Source organism: Chiloscyllium plagiosum, chromosome 11 (assembly GCF_004010195.1).
Source record: "Chiloscyllium plagiosum isolate BGI_BamShark_2017 chromosome 11, ASM401019v2, whole genome shotgun sequence".
Classification (NCBI taxonomy): domain Eukaryota; kingdom Metazoa; phylum Chordata; class Chondrichthyes; order Orectolobiformes; family Hemiscylliidae; genus Chiloscyllium; species Chiloscyllium plagiosum.
This window is the reverse complement of record NC_057720.1, coordinates 1,216,183-1,231,524: the sequence shown is the minus strand read 5'-3', so window position 1 is coordinate 1,231,524 and position 15,342 is coordinate 1,216,183. Positions and strand designations below refer to the sequence as shown.

The 15,342-nt window shown below is 46.8% G+C and overlaps 1 protein-coding gene across 1 annotated transcript in view; it reads left to right on the top strand.

Annotated features, from left to right (window-relative positions):
• LOC122554093 (serine/threonine-protein kinase TNNI3K) overlaps positions 1-15,342 on the top strand; it is a 79,314-nt gene that overhangs the window by 50,537 nt on the left and 13,435 nt on the right. Inside the window, exons 8-15 of the mRNA XM_043698548.1 lie at positions 818-962; positions 3,292-3,396; positions 3,494-3,588; positions 4,660-4,809; positions 6,065-6,151; positions 10,367-10,423; positions 12,667-12,759; positions 12,856-12,913. Coding sequence (XP_043554483.1) covers positions 818-962; positions 3,292-3,396; positions 3,494-3,588; positions 4,660-4,809; positions 6,065-6,151; positions 10,367-10,423; positions 12,667-12,759; positions 12,856-12,913 — 790 coding nt within the window. The remainder of the gene's footprint in view (positions 1-817; positions 963-3,291; positions 3,397-3,493; positions 3,589-4,659; positions 4,810-6,064; positions 6,152-10,366; positions 10,424-12,666; positions 12,760-12,855; positions 12,914-15,342) is intronic.

Below are 15,342 nucleotides of genomic sequence, written 5' to 3'. Positions count from 1 at the left end.
ACATCCACTAATATCATTTATTGTATCCGTTGCTCCCGATGCGGTCTCCTCTACATTGGGGAGACTGGACGCCTCCTAGCAGAGCGCTTGAGGGAACATCTCCGGGACACCTGCACCAATCAACCACACCACCCTGTGGCCCAACATTTCAACTCCCCCTCCCGCTCTGCCGAGGACATGGAGGTCCTGGGCCTCCTTCACCACCGCTCTCTCACCACCAGAGCCTGAAGGAAGAACGCCTCATCTTCCACCTCGGAACACTTCAACCCCAGGGCATCAATGTGGACTTCAACAGTTTCCTCATTTCCCCTTCCCCCACCTCACCCTAGTTCCAAACGTCCTGCTCAGCACTGTCCCCATGACTTGTCCTACCTGCCTATCTCCTTTTCCACCTATCCAATCCACCCTCCTCTTGACCTATCACCTTCATCCCCTCCCCCACTCACCCACTGTACTATATGCTACTTTCTCCCCAACCCCACCCTCCTCTAGCTTATCTCTCCACGCTTCAGGCTCTCTGCCTTTATTCCTGATGAAGGGCTTTTGCCCGAAACATCAATTTTGTTGCTCCTCGGATGCTGCCTGAACTGCTGTGCTCTTCCAGCACCACTAATCCAGAATCTTTAGTTATATATCTATGGTTATGTCTGGTTATGTCATTGATATTACTAACTAAATTATTCTAGTTACATCCATAACATTACTGAATAACACTTCTCTTGAATTATATCTACAACATTACTAACCAATGGTGATTGCTGATCATGTACCCAACATTAGTAACCAGTGGTTATTTCTTGTTATCTGATGATCTCAGTGAACGCTCAGGACAATGAGGATCATTCACCCCTCCATTTTAGTTGCCGCTTTGGGCACTGTGAAATCGTCAGGTACCTGCTCCAAGGGAACTTTGATGTACATCCTCATGCCGTGAATATCTATGGTGACACACCTCTCCATCTGTAAGTTGGCTGATTCATTCTCTTCATTGTTACCTTGATCATCACAAAGACTAATAGACAGGTACAAAGTACAACGCTGGTAGGATGTTGGTGTGTCAGCTGAAAGGGTGATCACACAAAATGGAGGAAGCGATAGTCCACTTACTCTCAAACCCAGGTCATGGCCAATCAGCAGGAACCAGGTTCAGTTCTGGGCCCCGCTCCTCAGGAAGGGGAGACTGACCCTGGAGGGGGCACAGCAGATTCACCAGAATGATCCCGGGGAGGAAAGGGTTAAATGACGAGGCCAGGTTGGATGGAGCCAGCTTGCACCTCCTGTGTGTGGCGGTGTTTTATTAAACCTGGTTCAGATGGTGAAAGGAGGTGATGGCCTGATGAAGAGGAACTACTCGGAGTTCAAAACATGAGGTTAAGTTTAGGATCAAGGCTTCAGGGAGCCCGGCCTCACACAAAGGGCAGTGGAAATCTGGAACTCTCCCCCAGAAAGCTGCGGTGCTGGGGTCACCTGGATCAAATCAGGTCAAAGCAAAGCAGACGGAGGAAGATAAAATATGGATCAGCCATGACTTAGGAGCCACAGCGATGAGAAAATTCCTTATACATCCAAACAGGAATTCAGGAGGTACTGTTTCCCACAGGAAGGAGGGGAATGTGGGACTCGTTCTCACAGGGATGGGGTGTGGGAGAACATTGAGGGGGAAGCTGGATAAACACACATGGGGGAAAGGAATCGAAGGGTCTGCTGATAGGGGGAGGTGATGTATGTGAGGCCTCTGTGGCTCATAGCTGGCTTTTTAAAAAAAGAAAATTCTTCAATGTGATGTGGGCACTGTTGGCCATCCCTAATAGTTGTTGGACGGGACGCTTTGCTCGGCTGTTTCAGAAGGCATTTGGGTGTCAATCACATTGCAACAATCAACCAGACAGTGGTTTGGTGGTTCGAAAACATTTAGAAAAAACGTAACAGTCACACAGATAAAACAGGGTTAATTATGGAGAGCCTATATGCATTTATTAATGGAAATTGATGTTTAACTAATTTGCTCGAGGTTTTCGATGAGGTACAGGACAGGGTTGATGAGGACATTGCTGTCATTGGACTTCCCGAACACATTCGATACTGCCTCATGTAACAGACTCATGCACCAAGTTAGAGCTGATAGAATAAAATGGGCAGTGGCAGCATGGATCTGGAATTGGCTGAGGGACAGGAAACAGAGGCAAATGATAACGGATGTCTTTCAGTCTGGCGAATGGTTGTAGTGGAGTTGCCCAAGGGTCAGTGTTGGGAGCATTGCTTTGCTCAACATATATGTTAATGACCAGGGCTGGGTGTGCTGGGCACAATTAGAGAATTGGTGGATGGTTCAAAACTTTGGAAGCTTTATAAACTGTGAAGAGGACAACGTAGAACTTCAAAAGTTGGTGGTGTGGGGAGACAGTGTCAGATGAGGGTTCCCTACAGAGGTGATGCATTTTGGACAGTAGAACGTGGAGGGACAATATGAAATATAAGATACTAAGAGGGTGTAGAGGGGGAGTGGAACCTGGGTGTATATGTGCACAAGTCATTAAAGGTGGGAGCACAGTAGGGAGAGTGTGGTTAATAAAACCCAGACTTTGCTTGGATTTCCTAACAGGCTCATAGACTAGGAAACTTGAACTAATTTGACCTCATTCAAAGTATTATATCTAATTCTGGGCACCTCCCCTTTGGAAGGATGTGAACACATTCAAGAGAATTACAGTTACACGAGAGTTTGGGGAAATTGGGACTGTTTTCTTTGGAAAAGAAAAGGCAGATTTGATGGAAATTGTTAAAATGATAGGAGGTCTGACCAGAGTAAATTGGGGGAAAATGTTCCCACTAGTGACAGAGCGAGGGCAAAAATTTAAAGTACTCAGCAGAAGTGTAAACATTTTCCTGGTTAAAGTCTGGAATGTGCTGCATGGGATTGTAGTGGAGAAGGGAATTGGATGGTTATTTGAACAGAACAAATGGGTGGAGTTACAAGGAGAAGCCAGGAGGATGGCACTAAGTGGAATGCTGTTTTGGAGAGCTAGTACCTGGGTGCACATAGAGCGGGCCAAATGGCCTCCTTCTATATTGGAACCATTCCGTTATTCTGGGATTCATTACTTTGGGTCTGGAGTCACATTGAAGATTCCCTTCCCAAAGAACATTAATGAGCCAGATGGGTTTTTCGGCCGATCGATTGTGACTGCGTTGTAAATATGATGGAATTCTTCCAAACTATGCCAGAGGCTGGAGATGATGGCCTTCCCTTGCTGGAAATGGATTGGTCCTGTTTCTCTTTGTTTTCCTCAGGGCTTGCTACAACGGTAAGCTGGATGTGGCCAGTGAACTCATCCGACTTTCAGGAACTGAAAGCTTAACCAAGGAAAATATCTTCAGTGAAACCTCTTTCCACAGGTAGAATCTCTCACTTCGCGAGTGCCTTCTCATTCATTGTTCTGTTCTCCTGTGTAAGAACAGCCTGACACTTATTCATTACCCACCTTGATTGCAGCTCCTGCACTTACGGAAAGGACCTTGAGCTGGTCAAGTTTCTAATCAGCCAGAATGCCATGAGCATAAATCATCAGGGAAGGGATGGACACACTGGTAAGAAATGAGATGTTGTGGAAGGGGCGAAGAGGCTCTTTGCTAAAAAGTGTAGGAAGTTGTGATGAAGTGTCAAGCTTCACTGAGGTACAGAGGAACAGGAGGAAGCCTTAGAACCTATTCCACCAGTCAGTGAGATCATGGCTGATCTGTGACCTAATCACAATAACCTGCCTTTGGCCCATATCCCTTAATATCGTTGCTTAACAAAAGGCCTACCCCAGATTTAAAACTGACTGTCTTCATTGGAAATCAAACCCCATTATTCCAAAAGTCATCACAAAGGTTAAAGAATTTTTAAAAAGTTCACAAAATTCCCTGATTTCCCTGTCTTTCAGAGCCAAGGATGATAGAACGCACAGGCCAGGTTGCTGTACGTAATAGCAATTATTATTCATTGCGAATAAATAGATTCTAATACAGGGATACAGACCGCATAGAGGCAAAAGGTTTTAGTTTGGAAAGGTGTTATGTGTCAGCACATGGCCTGTTCCTGTGCTGTACTGTCCCTTGTTCCTTGTCTTAAACAGTTCTCAACTGTCCAAGTACAACTCCACTAGTTAAAAATCCAACCCCTTTATGAAACTCCTTGCTACATGCACTTACAGCAAGAAATAGACACACTTAAAAACAGGAATATTATGGGCAGAGAGGAAGACGAGGAAGGTCACTGAGCATTTTTAAGATGAAGGTAGATAGCTTCTTGTTAGGAAAGAGACATCAAAGGTTACCAAAGAGATGAGAATGTGGCATTTGGAAGATAAACTGATCTGTTGTGATCTGAGTGAATGATCTCCCGCAGTTCCTAATTTGTATGTTGGATGTGCTCTGTCCGTTGGTATGTTGTGCTCTGGAATGCACTTCCCAACAGGAAGCTGCAAACAAGATTCAATAGCAGCTTCCTAGAGGAATGGGGAGATTCCGGGCAGGGATATTTGCAGCTCAGTGGAGGGTAGGCAGAGTGGAACTGAAGGAGTATTGGTTTCTAAGAGTCACTGATGGGTTTGAGGAGCTTCTCAAAATGTACCCGACAATGTTGCTCTGTGAGACTGAACGTGCTTTTTATTACAGGTCTACACAGTGCCTGTTACCATGGCCACATCCGACTGGTCCAATTCCTATTGGACAGTGGAGCTGACATGAACCTGGTGGCCTCAGACCCCAGCCGTTCCAGTGGGGAGAAGGATGAACAGACCTGCCTGATGTGGGCCTATGAGAAAGGTATGAGAGTCACTGGGAAGGTAAGAGTCACACTGTAGCTCTCTCCCATCCCCCAGTCAGAGAGTTATTCCGTCCAATACCAGGTCCAGAGACTTGAACATCAAATCCATGCTGACAGTCCCAAGGCATCACTGAGGGAGTGCCGCACTGTCAGAGGGTCAGTAAGGCCATTGCTAAGAGGAACAGGATGAGGCTATTTAGCCCCTCAAGCCTGTTCCACCATTCAATAGGATCATGGATGACCTGAAATTTCTCATCTCCACTTTCCTGTCCTTTCCTCGTAAACCTCAATTCCCCGATAGGATCATAGGCTCCCTACAGTGTGAAAACAGGCCCTACAGTGTGAAAACAGGCCCTACAGTGTGAAAACAGGCCCTACAGTGCTGAAACATCATTGGCCCTTTGGCCCAATAAATCTACATCAACCCGACGAAGGATATCCCAACCAGACGCATTCCCCAACCTTATTACTCTGAATAATGCACCTAACCTCCATATCCCTGAACACCTTGGGCAATTTACCATGGCTAATTCACCCTAAACTGCATATCTTTGGATAGTGGGAGGAAACCGGAGCAACCCCATGCAGATACGGGGAGAACGTGCAAACTCCACACAGACAGTCACCCGAGGCTGGAATTGAACCCGGGTCCTTGCCACTGTGTGGCAGCAGTGCTAACCACTGAGCCACCGTGACACCTAAAGGGGGTCAAGATAGGTCAAAAGTTTCTCTATCTCAGTCTTAAATATATACAAGGCCTCTGCCCCCTGAGCTCTCTGTGACAAGGAGTCCCAAAGACTCGCACTGAGAAAAGAAATTCCATCTCATCTCCATCTGAAATCGGTGCCCCTTTAGTTTGAGCCTGTGCCCTCTGGTTATAGACCCTCCCATGAGGGGAAACAGCCTCTCAGTATTGACCCCATCAAGCTCCTTCAGAACCTGATAAGTTTCAATGAGATCACCACTCGTTCTTCCAAATTCCAGGAAGTAGCGTCCTACCCTGTTTACCCGTTGCTCATAAGGCAATCCCTCTATACCGGGAATCCGTACTGAGAGAGTGTTGCACCGCTGAGTTACTCCTGAGGCAGTGAGTACATTTCCAGAATGCTTCATTAGTGTAAAGCTTTGGGATATTTTGAATGAGGTAGAAATATTAGCGTTTGTTGTTCTTGTAGTGTGAAAATGCATACCTGTACAGAGAACATAGTGAAACACAAATATTCCCAGTCACTGCTGTTGCTGACCTTATTCCAGGTCATGATGCCATTGTGACGTTGCTGAAACATTATAAAAGACCTCAGGATGAATCACCTTGCAATGAATACTCCCAGCCGGGTGGAGGTAAGTGCATGAAATTGAGATCTTATTGCTGCTGCTGGGAACAGCATGGTGGCTCAGTGGTTAGCACTGCTGCCTCATAGTGTGAGGGACCGGGGTTCGATTCCCACCTTGGGTGACTGTGTGGAGTTTGTACATTCTCCCTGTGTCTGCTCCTGTTTCCTCCCACAGTCCAAAGATGTGCAGGTTAGGTGGATTGGCCATGCTACATTGCCCATAGTGTTCAGTGATGTATAGGTTAGGTGCATTATTCAGGGGTAAATGTAGGGCAATGGGACTGAGTGGGTTACTCTTTGGAGGGTCGGTGTGGGCCTGTTGGGCTGAAGGGCCTGTTTCTACACTGTAGGGATTCTGTGAACTTCAAGTTGTTCACCGTTGCTAATTGAAGCTTCCACACCCTGTTTTGCAATAACGGAGAATTTGAGATAATTTCATTTCACCTCTGAATTAATTGTATTGAGTCAATGTCAAATAAGAGCCACACAAACATTTACACTGTCATTTGAAATTGCTCTGAAAACAGAAAATGTAGGAGATCATAGTGGGTCAAGCAGCATCTGTCGAGAGTGAGCAAGATAATGTTTCAAGTTTCAATGACTTTTTGTCAGAGCTGATGTGAAGTGTGGAGGGTAGGTAAGCAGGAGGCTGAGGGAACACAGCAAGCCAGGCAGCATCAGGACGGACAGGCAGGAGGCTGGGAGAACACAGCAGGCCAGGCAGCATCAGGACGGACAGGCAGGAGGCTGGTTAAGTGATGGGAATGTGAGAATATGAACGGCTTTTGCCTGAAACGTCGACTTTCCTGCTCCTCGGATGCTGCCTGACCTACTGTGCTTTTCCAGCACCACTCTGATCTAGACAGCAGAACAATGGTGTGTCTAACTGTCAGACTGGAAAGGACAGACAGACCCATTGGGGTGGGGGAAGGGGAGAGAGGACATGGTGACAGAGAATGTAATAAGTAAAGCTCAAAGAAAGGGAAGCAGTGGGAGTGGGTTCACAATCTGAAGGTGTTGAACTCAATATTAACTCCAGATCGGGGAGGCAATTGCTTAGTGGCATCATCACACGATTCTTAATCTAGAGACCCAAATAATGTTCTAGGAGTCCTGGGTTCAAGTCCTGGCAAGGCGCAGAGTGAAATTTAAATTTGGGCGGCACTGTGGCTCAGTGGTTAGCACTGCTGCCTCACAGCACCAGGGTCCCAGGTTTGATTCCAGCCTCGGGCGACTGTCTGTGTAGAGTTTGCACATTCTCCCCGAGTCTGCGTGGGGGTGCTCCAGTTTCCTCCCACACTCCCAAGATGTGCAGGTTAGGTGAATTGGCCATGCTAAATTGCCTATAGTCTAAGTGCATTAGTCAGGGGGAAATGGGTCTGGGTGGGTTACTCTTCGGAGGGTCGGTGTGGACTTGTTGGGCTGAAGGGTCTGTTTCCGCACTGTAGGGAATCTAATCTCACCTAATCATAGTCGTTTACATTCGGCCCTTCGAGCCTGCTGCACCATTCGGTCTGGTCATGGCTGGTCCCTTGTTTCTGCTCTCTCCCCATACCCTTTGATCCCTTTAGACCTGAGAATTATATCTACTTCTTCTTGAAAATATTCAATGTTGCAATATCAATATACAATAAACACCTGATCATTGATTTCTTTGATATTTGTGAGAGTCAGCTGTGGAGAAATTGGTGCCACTTTTCAACAGTGAGCATTCCTCCAACACTCCTTCACTGGATATGTTACTTTGTTGCTGGAAATGATCATTCAAAGACAATTCACAGAATCCCTACAGTGTGGACGCAGGCCATTCGGCCCACTGACTCTACTCTGACCCTCTGAAGACTATTCTGCCCAGATCCACCCTATCCCTCTGCTTCTCATGGCCAATCCACCCTAACCTGCACATCTTTGGACTGTGGGAGGAAACCGGAGCACCCAGAGGAAACCCACGCAGACACGGGGAGAATGTGAAAGTTCCACACAGACAGTCACTTGACAGAATTGAACTCAGGTCCCTGGTGCTAAGAGTCAAGTGTGGTGCTGGAAAAGCATAGCCGGTCAGGCAGCATCCAAGGAGCAGGAGAGTCAATGTTTCAAGCATGAGCTGTTCATTAGGAATGTGGTTGGGGTGAGGGTGGGGCAGGGGGAAGGGGTGAGAGATAAGTAGGAGGGTGAGGGTGGGGCAGGGGGAAGGGAGTTGGGAAGGTGACAGGTGGATGCAAATGGGGGTGTTGGTGACAGATTGATTGGAGGGTGGAGCAGATAGATAGGAAGGAAGATGGACAGTTAGGATAGTTCAAGAGGGTGGTGCTGAGTTGGAGGGTTGGATCTGGAGTAAATCCTAGTCATCCAACGCCTGGAGGAAGAACACCTCATCTTCCATCTTGGGACTCTCCAACCACACAGCATCAATGTGGATTTCACCAGTTTCCCCATCTCCCCTCCCCCCACATTATCCCAGATCCAACCTTCCAACTCGGCACCGCCCTCTTGAACTGTCCTACCTGTCCATCTTCCTACCCATCTATCTGCTCCACCCTCCTCTCCAACCTATCACCTTCTCCCCATCTCCATCTCCCTTTCACATTCCCAGCTCTCTGCCCCCCAAATCCCACCCCCTCCCATTTATCTTGCAGCTCCCTTGGCTGCCCCTACCCCAACAATCCTGATGAAGGGCTTATGCCCGAAACGTTGTGTCTCCTGCTCCTCGGATGCTGCCTGACCTGCTGTGCTTTTCCAGCGCCACACCTTTTGACTCTGATCTCCAGTATCTGCAGTCCTCACTTTCTCCCTGGTTCTCTGAGGCAGCGGTGCTAACCACTGAGCCGCTGTGCTATCAAAGAACATGGAACAATACAGCGCAGAACAGGCCCTTCGGCCCTCAATGTTGCACCGACCTCTGAACTATTCTCAGCTCATCCCCTACACTATCCCAAAATCATCCATGTGCTTATCTAAGTATTGTTTAAATCCCCCTAATGTGGCTGAGTTAGCTACATTAGCAGGTAGGGCATTCCACACCCTGACCACTCTCTGAGTAAAGAACCTGCCTCTGACATCTGTCTTAAATCTATCACCCCTCAATTTGTAGTTTTACCTCCTCATACAAGCTGACGTCATCATCCTAGGAAAAAGACATTCACTGTCTACCCTATCTAATCCTCTGATCATCTTGCATGTCTCTATCAAATCCCCCCTTAGCCTTCTTCTTTCCAATGAGAACAGACGCAAGTCTCTCAGCCTTTCCTCATAAGACCTTCCCTCCAGACCAGGCAACATCCTGGTAAATCTCCCCTACATCTTTTCCAATGCTTCCACATCCTTCCCGAAATATGGGGACCAGAACTGTACACAATATTCCAATTGTGGCTGCACCAACATTTTGTATAGTTGCAGCATGACATCACAGCTCCGGAACTCAATCCACCCACCAATGAAACCTAACACACCGTGTGCCTTCTTAACAGCACTATCCATCTGGGTGGCAACTTTCAGGGATTTATGTACATGGACTCCAGGATCCCTCTGCACATCCAGACTATCATGAATCTTTCCATTAAGCCAGTGTTCTGCCTTCCTGTTATTCTTCCCAAAGTGAATCACCTCACATTTATCTGCATTGAACTCCATTTGCCACCTTTCAGCCACATTCTGCAGTTTATCCAAGTCTCCCTACAACCTGCAAGTCATACTATTCAACAGCAACGTGCATCAAAGAGAGACCAATTCACCTAATGGTATGTTAAAGCAAGTGTCAATGGGTGACCAATAGGACTGGGAATCCTGGTTGCTTCTGTAATAACTCAGAGAGCCTGACTGGAAAGGAACATCATTTATTGTTGAACACCAACATAGATCTACAAAGGAGAAAGGCAGAGGAAGCAGAGAATGTTTGTGACTGGATGTCGTAACCTGGAATGCAATGCCTGAAAGGGGTGGTGGATGCTGAATCAGAAATAACTTACAAAAGGGAATTGAAGGGAAAACATTGACAGGGCTATGATGAAAGGGCAGGTTCACTGAGACTAATTCAAAAGGCTGGTTATAAGCAGGATGGGCTGAATTAGCTCTATTCATGATGTCTGGGTCTATGAAGTTTAGTAAGGTGCTGTATAACCGCTAGATTTTTTTCTTTAACTTTTTAGGTCATCCCTCACCATAATTGTGCAGGCAGTAGCTTTGGAAGTTATATTAATTTTAAACTACCCTTCTTTCTCTTCAGATGGTGCCTATGTGTCTGTTCCATCACCACTTGGGAAGATCAAAAACATGACCAAAGGTGAGAAGGTGCACGTTGGAGTGAGATCTCATCACTAAAATGTAAAAGTTTACTGGCAGGATCTCATGTCAAAGCAACTTGTGTCCATCAGCTTCACTATCCATAGAACATAGAACATAAAACATAGAAGAGTACAGCGCAGTACAGGCCCTTCGGCCCTCGATGTTGCGCCGATCCAAGCCCATCTAACCTACACTAGCCCACTATCCTCCATATGCCTATCCAATGCCCGAGAGTCCACTACTGCTACTGGCAGGGCATTCCATGAACTCACGACTCGCTGAGTAAAGAACCTACCCCTAACATCTGTCCTATACCTACCCCCCCTTATATTACAAGGGGAGATGATAGCCTTGTAATTTCATCACTAGGTTATTAACCCGGCAACCCCAGGTCATGTTCCTGGGACCCAGGTGAGAATCCTGTCCTGGTAACTGATGGAATTCAAATTCAATAAAAATCTGGAATTAGGAGTTTAATGATTTTAATTGTTAGGAGAGAAACTCATCACGTTCACTAATATCCTTTAAGGAAGGAAATCTGCCATCCTTACTTGTGAATGAAAGAAAAAATTACAAAGAGAAAGATTAATTCAGAAATATGACGCACACTGTTAGCAGAGTAATTGTTTCTACATAAATGAGACAATTGTCAGTAAACAGCAGCCATTGACTCAGCTGGAGGATCTCAAGGCCAAAGCCAGGGTCGGAGTAAGGTGTAAAACTTGGTAACTTCTCCATGTGAGGGTGGTGGGATGGTAGTGTAATAACCTCGAGTAGGCCGGTGGGGAATTACTAGTTAATCTTCCTGAGGAGCTTGTTGAATCCGAGTTCCCATGGTAAGAGGCAATGGCCTGCCCTTCTGCCTCATCATCTGAGCCCAGCCCTCTCGTGGTGCAGTGCTCGTGTCCCTATCACTGGACCAGGACGCCCGGGTTCCACCCCTACCTGCTCCAAAGATGTGTAATAACATCTCCGAACAGGTGATTAGAAATATCGGTTATATATAAACAAAAAGCAGACTCAGCATCCATCGCTGCAGCATTGTCTGTCCTGGGCTGGGAGAAGCCTCTGTACATCATGTGTAGTGGCTCTATGTTTATGTTCAACAATAAATGATGTTCCTTTTCAGTCGGGTTCTCTGAGTTATTACAGAGGCATTTACAACCAGGACTCCCAGTTCTATTGATCACCCATTGACACGTGCTGTAACGCACCATCAGGTGAGCTAGTCTCTCTGTGATGCTCCTTGCTGTTGAATAGTATGACTGTACACATTGTCTCACACAGGGACAATTCAAATTGACTGTCAGAAAGGTAACTTCACCTTCAAGAGAAGGGAAAGTCAAAAGCAGGAACTAAACAGGAAAGAAATACTGAATCTGTTCATCGAGCTTTCCCGGGTATCATTTCTGCAAGATGCATGAATTGCCCTCTCTATTGTGTACACAGTATGTCTATATAGTAATCACACAGGTTCATGCGGCTACCTAGCCCAGCTTGGAAACCAGCACCAGCTCAGACCTAGAACATACAGCACTGAGCACATTGGGCAGTACAGGTATTCCAGGTTGAGACAGATAGATCTACAATCAGAAAGGGGGAATCAAGGGTATCGGGAAAAGGCAGGAAAGTGGAGATGAGGATTATAGATCAGTCATGATTGCGATGAATTGCAGAGCAGATTCAATTGGCTGAATGGCCTACTCCTACTCCCAGGTCTGAAGATTCTGATGGTTTCATGGTCTTCTGCAGAGAGTAAAAGAGAGTTAATATTTCAGTTCCAATATGGCTGTTCTCCTGAACTGTTTCCAGCATACATGGTATTTTGCTTTGAGTTATACCAGTTCAGACATTTTGGAAGAATTGGTCCTTTTCCTATCTCTAATCTCCCTGAGCCCTAAAACCCAGTTAGATATCTGTGCTCACCCAATTCTGGGTTCTTGGCCATCTCCTGATTCCATTGCTCCACTATTGGTGGTCATGCCTTTAGGTCCCTGGGCTATAAGCTCTGGAATTCCCTCCCCAAACCTCTCCTTCCCTTACTTCCACTAAAACCACAGCTTCTTCAACCAAACATCCTCATCGTCACCTGTCCTCATATCTCCTGTCAAATTGTATTCAATGATATTCCTGGGATGTTTTTATTATGTTACAGGTGCTATATAAATACAAATTGTTAACAAATTCTTGACACGTCTGTGAGCACTAAGTCTCTTTCTTTCCACCCTGCCTGTTGTTCAGAGAAAGCGGACGTGCTGCTCCTGCGAGCTGAGCTTCCTTCCCATTTCCACCTCCAGCTGTCGGACATCGAGTTCCATGAAATTATTGGATCAGGTAACAATATAACAGTTTCTCATTCGAGTGGGGCGGATCAGTGAATTCAGTCTAAAACACGGACTGACCATCTGGCATCTCTCTGAAACCATGCAGGTTCGTTTGGGAAAGTTTACAAAGGAAGATGCAGGAACAAGATTGTTGCCATTAAAAGGTAATATTTTAACAGTAAGGCTAGACACATAGAGATTACTGAGTAAAATTAGCTCACTAACATTATACAGGAGGTGTAATATATAACGTGATTGTACATTTTTTTATTCATTTCTGGGCCGTTGGTGTCACTGGCTGGCCAGATTTGACATCCCATCCCTAGTTGCTCCTTGAGAAGGTGGGGGTGAGCTGCCTTCTTTAACCACTGCAGTCCATGTGCTGTAGGTTGATCCACAATGCCCTTAGGGAGGGAATTCCAGGATTTAGAACCAGATACAATGAAAGAGTGGCGATATATTTCCAAGTCAGGATGGTGAGTGGCTTGGAGGGGAACTTGCAGGGGGTAGTGTTCCATGTATCTGTTGCCCTTAACCTTCGAGGTGGAAGTGGTCATGGGTTTGGAAGGTGCTGTCTGAGGATCTTGGTGAATTTCTGCATTGCAACTTGTAGATAGTACACACTGCAATTACTAAGCGTCGGTGTGGAAGGAGCGAATGTTTGTGGGTGCAGTTATGCAAGATGCTTTATCCTGGATGGTATCAAGCTTCTTGGGTGTTGTTGGAGCTGCCCCCATCCAGGCAAGTGGGGAGTATTCCATCCCACTCCTGACTTGTGCCGCTGTAGATGGTGGACAGGCTTTCGGGAGTTACTCACTGCAGTATTCCTAGTCTCTGATCTGCTGTTGTAGCCACTGTGTTTATGTGGTGAGTCTAGTTGAGTTTCTGGACAATGGTAACCCCAAGGATGTTGACAGTGAGGGATTCCGTGATGGTCAGACCATTGAATGTCAAGCGATAGTGATTAGAGTGTCTCTTATTGATAATGGTCATTGTCTGGCATTTGTGTGGCATGCATGTTACTTGCCTCTTGTTGGCCCAAGCCTGGATATTATCCAGATCTTGTTGCATTTGGACATGGACTGCTTCAGTATCTGAGGAGTCGCGAATGGTTTTGATCACTGTACAATCATCGGTGAACATCTGCACTTCTGACCGAGGGAAGGTCATTGATGAAGCAGCTGAAGATGGTTGGGCTGAGGGCACTACCTTGAGGGACTCCTACAGAGATGTCCTGGAGCTGAGATGACTGACCCTCCACAACCACAGCCATCTTCCTATGTACCAGGTATGGCTGTCGGTGCTGCCCAGCCTACCGAACCTGGTATTCCCAGGTGGTGTCCCATCCAAGTACTATCCAGACCCGAGACTGCTTAGATTCCAAGATTGGGCGTTTTCAGAGTAGAATGGCCCAGGAGCAGCAGCAGTGCGAGGAGCAACAGTGAGCACTAGGGACCTGCTGGGAAGGTACATTTTAAACTTACATAAACTTACCTTGTGAATAGGCGGAGCGCACGCTGAGCAGGAGCAGACACAGGACTGCTGGGTAGGTGAAGTAATATATTTGGGTGGTTGCATTACCTGAAACACGACTTAGGTAGTGTCTCCACCCATCCTCCTCCTCTCACCACAAAAAAGAGTTCTGTGCGCCGGATTGGTAAGGTAACGAGTTTTTTTTTTAATTCTTTATTTTTCCACAGTCCCTTTGGGAATTTAGAACTGTGGGAATGGAGGTTAGGGCAGTTGAATGTTCCTCCTGCAGAATGTGGGAGGTTAAGGGTCACCACTAATATCTCTGCCCACTACATCTGCGGAATGTGCAACCAACTCCAGCTCCTCGAAAACCGCGTTGGAGAACTGGAGCTGGAGCTGGATGAACTACAGATCATTCAGGAGGCAGAGGGGGTTATTGAGAGGAGTTACAGGGAGGTACTTACACCTCAGGTACACGAAGGGAGATGGGTTACAGTCAGGGGACAGAAAGCGAACTGGCAGGCAGTGCAGGGATCCCCTGTTGCCGTTCCCCTCAACAACAAGTATGCTGTTTTGGATAATGTTGGGGACGACTTACCAGGGGTAAGCCAGTGGGGCACAGGGCTCTGGCACAGAGTCTGTCCCTGTTGCTCAGAAAGGAAGGGGAAGAGGAGCAGAGCATTAGTCATTGGGGACTCCACAGTTAGGGGGACAGATAGAAGGTTCTGTGGGAACGAGAGAGACTCACGGTTAGTGTGTTGCCTCCCAGGTGACAGGGTTCGTGATGTCTCTGATCGTGTTTTCGGGATCCTTGAGGGTGAGGGGGAGCAGCCCCAACGACATAGGTAGGAAAAGGGATGGGGATTTAAGGCAGGAATTCAGGGAGCGAGGGTGGAAGAAAAAACAAAGAACAAAGAACATTTATAGCCCAGGACCAGGCCCTTCGGCCCTCCCAGCCTGAGCCGATACAAATGTACTGTCTAAACCTGTCACCCAATTCCTAAGCATCTGTGTCCCTCTGTTCCCCACCTACACATGCATCTATCCAGATGTATCTTAAATGAATCTACCGTGCCTGCCTCTACCACCTCTGCTGGCAACGCATTCCAAACGCCCACCA